At 33.9% G+C, this 5960-nt stretch overlaps 1 protein-coding gene across 1 annotated transcript; it reads left to right on the top strand.

Moving 5' to 3' along the window:
• The first annotated feature begins 406 nt into the window (after positions 1-406).
• On the top strand, positions 407-4862 carry LOC139898665 (squamosa promoter-binding-like protein 9). Its single transcript, XM_071881420.1, has 3 exons — positions 407-1153; positions 2490-2629; positions 4176-4862. The coding sequence occupies exons 1-3, from the start codon at positions 792-794 to the stop codon at positions 4697-4699; spliced, it is 1026 nt and encodes a 341-aa protein (XP_071737521.1). The 5' UTR covers positions 407-791; the 3' UTR covers positions 4700-4862.
• Positions 4863-5960: the final 1098 nt, after the last annotated feature.

The raw sequence follows: 5960 nt of genomic DNA on the forward strand, positions 1-5960 counted from the left end.
AATAACACTGAATTAATAATTTAAATGATGGAAATATCAATTCCCATATTCCCATAGTATATACATAATGCAATGCACATTTATAAATGATTTATATAGGTAGTTTATCAAAATTTGAGAATATCACTCAATCTTGATCTTGATATATTGATAGAAGCAGTTTTGGGGGTCACTAATCAAAATTGATACCACACAAAAGGCAACAAACACTTATATACGACTTGTTGATTTAAAGTTGAGATTGTTGAGTGGCATCAAAGGGTAAAAAATTGTTCTAATATAGCCGTAGAGTACAAACCCATCATATCTGTTGAATTGATACTCCCAAAGAGGAAAAGAAATCAGACTGAGAACAAATAATGGTTTGTTTACAACAGAAAACAGTGACCATAAAAGGACTGGTGTAAAGCTTCTCACAAGCCTCACAAATTTCTCATTTTCTTTTTCTTTTTCTATAACCTATTTCTTTCAAAGTACAACTCATTTAGCACCAAGTACTAGTCTCAAGCTGTCAATACTTCACCCTAAACCACCAGAAAAAATTAGCCTTTATAGGAGTAATTTCTTTGTCAAAAAGATAATAATAATAATCATAAGCTGGACACCAACAGTCTTGTCAAACACCAGTCAGTACTTGCTGTTTTTGGTTTGTGTGTTTGCATTCAATATTCAATAATAATATAATCAAAGTTTGAAACTTTATTACTTTTGGAGCCACATAAGATGGTTGATGATTGAGCAGGACAACAAGTGCACCCACCCAAATCAAACTACCCAACCAAGATTCACCCATGGAAATGGGTGGTTCTAGTTCTTCTGAGCCACACTTGTTGAAAATTGGTTTAAAATTTGGGCAAAAAATATATTTTGAAGATGCTGGTGGTGTTGGAGATGAGACCAAATCAGTAAATGGGTTGTCTCCGGTGACTGGTGGTGGTGGTGGTGGGCCAGTGAAGAAGGGGCGGACTAGTGGTGGTTCCGGTGGGGTCCAGGGTGGTTTGCAACCACCAAGGTGCCAGGTGGAAGGGTGTAATCTGGATCTGAGTGATGCTAAAACATATTATTCAAGGCATAAAGTGTGTGGTGCTCATTCAAAGACTCCAAAGGTTATTGTTAATGGACTTGAACAGAGGTTTTGCCAACAGTGCAGTAGGTTTGTTTACAAATCATCCTCATTTTTATTTTTATTTGTTTATTATTTTATTGAGTACTTATATTTGTAGATGTACTTGTTTTTTTATATGTATATTAGTAGTAAGTTTGTGGTTACTGTTAAAGTAAGTTGTTATGAAATAGATGTGTCAATATATCTTGTTGTCTTGTTGTTTAACATATATAGTTGTATGACTATGACTATATCAAGTAATTGCTGTTTTAAATTAGTGTTGAATGTTGATAGTGTAATGCTTGTTTGTTGTAACACTTTGATATCAAAGAAAGGAAGTCATTGTCATTTTTAGAAAGTTGCTAAAATATAGTATAAAAATATGATGAGCAAGTGTTTGTATGCATTGTTAGGGGTTTAAAGTAGGAAACTTTATATGTTCATTGTCACAAACTTTTTAAAAGTATGGCTAAAATGTACTAATGTAGTATGACTTTTTTGTAAAACCTGGGTTTAAAGAAGTATGTTTTAAGGATCTTGAAAAATTGGTCATGTAAAGGAATTTTTATTGAACATCATATTGTTTTTTAACTGTCCCAGTTGGAAAAAAATGATATAAAGAGTTTATAATAACTAATCAAACATGGATAAAGAATGAGAAGATTGAACAAGTTATAAGCCTTAAGTTATGGGTTAATACCAACTGTCATTGTGACTTCTAGTTGAATTTTAAAGTTTTTCTGCAATGCAACTTTATATTTATGGTTCTCCAAAAGAAATGCCAAAAATTGCTTATTAGAAAATGACATGTTTCTAGATGTAGACATTAGCAGTGATTAAAGGATATTTAAACGCGTAAACAGATAAGGTTTTTACAGTTCAGGCTACTCGGTTGAGGAGACTCGGGAAGATAAAAACTTATTTTTATGGGGAATGGGGGTAATTTTTGCTGCTAATGATATTTGAACTTGAGACCTCTTGTATATCAAGTCCCGATCACTAGGCTATCCGGATATTTAAATGGGTAAACAGATAAGGTTTTCGCTTTCGCTATTCAGGCTCAAAGGAACTCGGGAAGAGAAAGACTTTTTTATGGGGAAAGAGGGTAATTTTTGCTGCTAATGATGTTTGAACTTGAGACCTCTTGTATATCAGGTCCCGACTACTGGGCTATGTGGATATTTAGACGGGTAAACAGATAAGGTTTTCGTTGTTTATGCTACCCAGGGAAAGGGACTCGGGAAGAGAAAGACTTTTTTTTTTACGGGAAATGGGGGTAATTTTGGCTACTAGTGATGTTTGAACTCGAGACCTCTTGTATATTAATGATTGAAGGATATTTGTGTAACTAAATCGTCATCTATAATTCATGAGTTATTTGCAGGTTTCATCAGCTCCCAGAGTTTGATCAGGGGAAAAGAAGCTGTCGTAGGCGATTGGCGGGCCACAATGAACGAAGGAGGAAACCGACATCTGGAACATTGCTATCTGCTCGTTACGGAACTATCCCATCTTCTATCTTCGGTCAGATTTCAATTTCAATAACATTAATTTATCCTATCTATTCTTTTATATTATTTTACTCTATATATTTTCTTAATACTGTTGTAAACATGCCTATGATTGCTCCCAAATCAACGCCAAAGTGTAATACCTTTATTGGGGAAAAAGATTAATTATACAGTACAGTTCTGTTGTTGAGTCCATTAAAGGAATAGAATGCAAGTATACAATTGTCTGGAGTTATTAATGAAACTTAGTAACTATTTGCTTTATTAGTCAACTGTTTGGATTAAACTATAAAGTAGTTAATATAAGTTGGATTATAAAGTACAGAGCAATGTTTAGCTACAAGTCTAATGTAGTTATTATATTATTATAAGTTTAAAACATACAATTAAACTGTGTGCTTATTAGAACGAATTGACCGAAGTAAAGGAACTTTTAATCTTTGAAATCATACGTCCACAATTATTGAATATTTGAAAATGAACAAAGTAAAGTAAATATAATCGTCTCGTGCCGTTGCGGGGCGGTTTAATGACTAGCCCGCCCCGTCTCCATCTCGACCGTCTCGGTCAAAAAGTACAAAAGTACAAATTGGCGACTATCGGTCAAAAATTGGGTCAATGTTGGGAAAAGTCGGTCAAAAGTCAAGAAGACGGTCAAATCAGTCAAAATTGTCGTATTTTAGTTTATTTTTTGTAATAAATTAACGGTGATAGCGATTGTAGGTACAAACTAGTGAAATGACCCGTGGAACCACGAGTTTGTTTAAACGAAACAGTTTAATGATATGTTTTAAGTATTAAGTGAACGTAAATGCTAAAGTTATTTAGTTTAATGACCCGTGTAACCACGGAGTCCGACTAAGAAACTTGTCAGCTGAACATTTCGTCAAACACCTAAAATGCATATTAAACAATACACATCCAATCATAAGAGATGATATTGGTTGTCATTTTATTTTAAAAGTGTAAATTAAAATATAAATTTAAAATTGGTTTACTTCTGCCTAGCTTTTATACATTCTCGTACTCAATTCAAAATAATTAATTAAAATAATTCAAAATTATTTAATTTTAATAAATAAAATAATTATTAATAAGATTTAATAATAATAATTAATTAATAAGATTTAATTTTAATTCAATTATTTAGATTAATGACATCACCCACCGTGCTTAGATTTTTTTTCTTTTTATTTTTTCTTAACAAAAGAATTAGCCTAATAATGACATCATCATTTTAGCATTTTAATATTAACTATAGATTAGTCAAAAAAAGTTTTTGACTTTAAATTATGTATATAAATATATATTTATATTTATAAATCTATATATATATATATATATATATATATATATATATATATATATATATAAATGTCAACGTTGATCAATGTCCGTCTCGACCCTTTAAGGTCCCGACCGTCTCGACCTAGCCTTTTTCAACATTGCATATAATTGAAATTGGCCAAATGGTCTCAAAACTTGGTCAACTTATCTCAAAAGTCAAACTTCACATCTGTTTTAATTGGTTAGCTTATAAATCTGGGTTTTTATGGCAGAAAGCAATGGCAATTCTGGAGGATTCTTGATGGACTTTTCGTCATGCGGCTCAAGAGGACGGGTTCACTGGCCGGCTAACCCAAGAGTAGCAACCGTAACCGAAAACTTACCGCCGCTACCATGGCAGAGCAACTTGGACAACCCACCACCTTACATCAACCCGAACCACGTGCCACCTGGCGGTGGAGGATGTTTTAACGGCGGCGGTGGCGTTCAAGATTCCAATTGTGCTCTCTCTCTTCTGTCAAATCACTCATCAGCTTCAAGACCCCAACATGAGTACTATGTCAACCCTGATGCACAACACATGGTTCAACCACCAACTGGGACCGTAGTTCATGGTCATGGTCAAGGTCATGGTCAAAACTCAACGGTGGCACCTAATGCTTGGAGTTACGACCCTAATGAAGCTCATCTTGGTTTGGGTCAAATCCAACAGTCAAGTTACGTTGAGCACGGGCTTGGTCAACAGGGAGCGAGGCGATATTACACCCCTGCTGACAATACTGAGTGGCCACTTTGAGTAGTAATATGTATTAAGACTGAATTATGTAAACTGTTTGATTGCAATCTGTTAATTTCTCTTGGGACAAGATGGCTACCATCAATGGTGTGTTGAAGTCCAAACTCATTATCAGGGCCTTAGCCTTGTTCTAAATAAGATGGAACTTCGCCTGCATTTATAATTTTTTATTTTTTTTCTTATAGATTTAAGGTTTTCTAACGACAACTTTTAGGGCTATAGTTAACATGAACATGGCTATAGTTAACATGAACATAAGTGTTGTATATAACGGTTACATGTTGAGTTTAAAATGACGATTATTGAATTGTACAATATTTTTTATGCATATTAACGACCACGGCCCTCTAGGCTGTTGTTTAGAAAAATTTATAAATTATTCCTTTACAACGTTATAAAAACTCAATTTTATAGATAGTCTGGCATGTGAACCCGAGATTTGGGCGATTTGAGCGCGTCAAGGGTTATGGGCTTTACAAGAATGCTCAGTTAGCTGGAAGCTATACTCATGCTATTGTTATTGCATAAAAAGTATCAAATGAGCGAGTTTTGGGTTTACGAAAAATGTTATTGTATAGAATAACAGTCAAACTTATAAGGAGTGACTACATAAAGAACTTGTATATAATAGCAATGAAGGAGGAAGCCAAAAAGAACCTAAAAGTGTGCTAATGACCTAATGTGATATTCAAATTATTATTACTTACATTTATTTACTTACATCAAGTTAATCTCTTAAATATCCTAGTAAGTTAGTTAATATACTAACAAAATTACCAAAGGATCATTGACCTAGCGGTATCGTGTTACATCTTTCAACCTTGAGATTTGAGGTTCAAGTCATGGTAGCGAACATATTTGTGGATTATTTCTATATGTTCGTGTAAATGTGTATGTGAATTTGCGTTTAATATGTAAGTAGAACTACTAGACTATTAGCAATGTGTTATCAGCCAATAATTGAGCCCAACAAACGAGTAGCATGACGTGCTAGTTGAAATTTTGAGGTGTGCTCGTAGCCAATACGGTATGGTTTAGGGTTAGAGATCGGTACAGGTACCGTACCGATACCGAAATTCCTGAAACCAAAATTGCTCAAAATCAAGAACCGAATATCAAAACGAACTAACAAATTGGTACCGGTATCGATACCGGTTTTTTCAGTATTGTACCAAATAGAACCGAAAATCAAGTACAAAATACGTTAGAAATGAGCTTGACCATTTGCTTACTGAAAAAAAAACATATAAATTACATAGTG

This window comes from Rutidosis leptorrhynchoides, chromosome 3 (assembly GCF_046630445.1).
Source record: "Rutidosis leptorrhynchoides isolate AG116_Rl617_1_P2 chromosome 3, CSIRO_AGI_Rlap_v1, whole genome shotgun sequence".
Taxonomy (NCBI): Eukaryota; Viridiplantae; Streptophyta; class Magnoliopsida; order Asterales; family Asteraceae; genus Rutidosis; species Rutidosis leptorrhynchoides.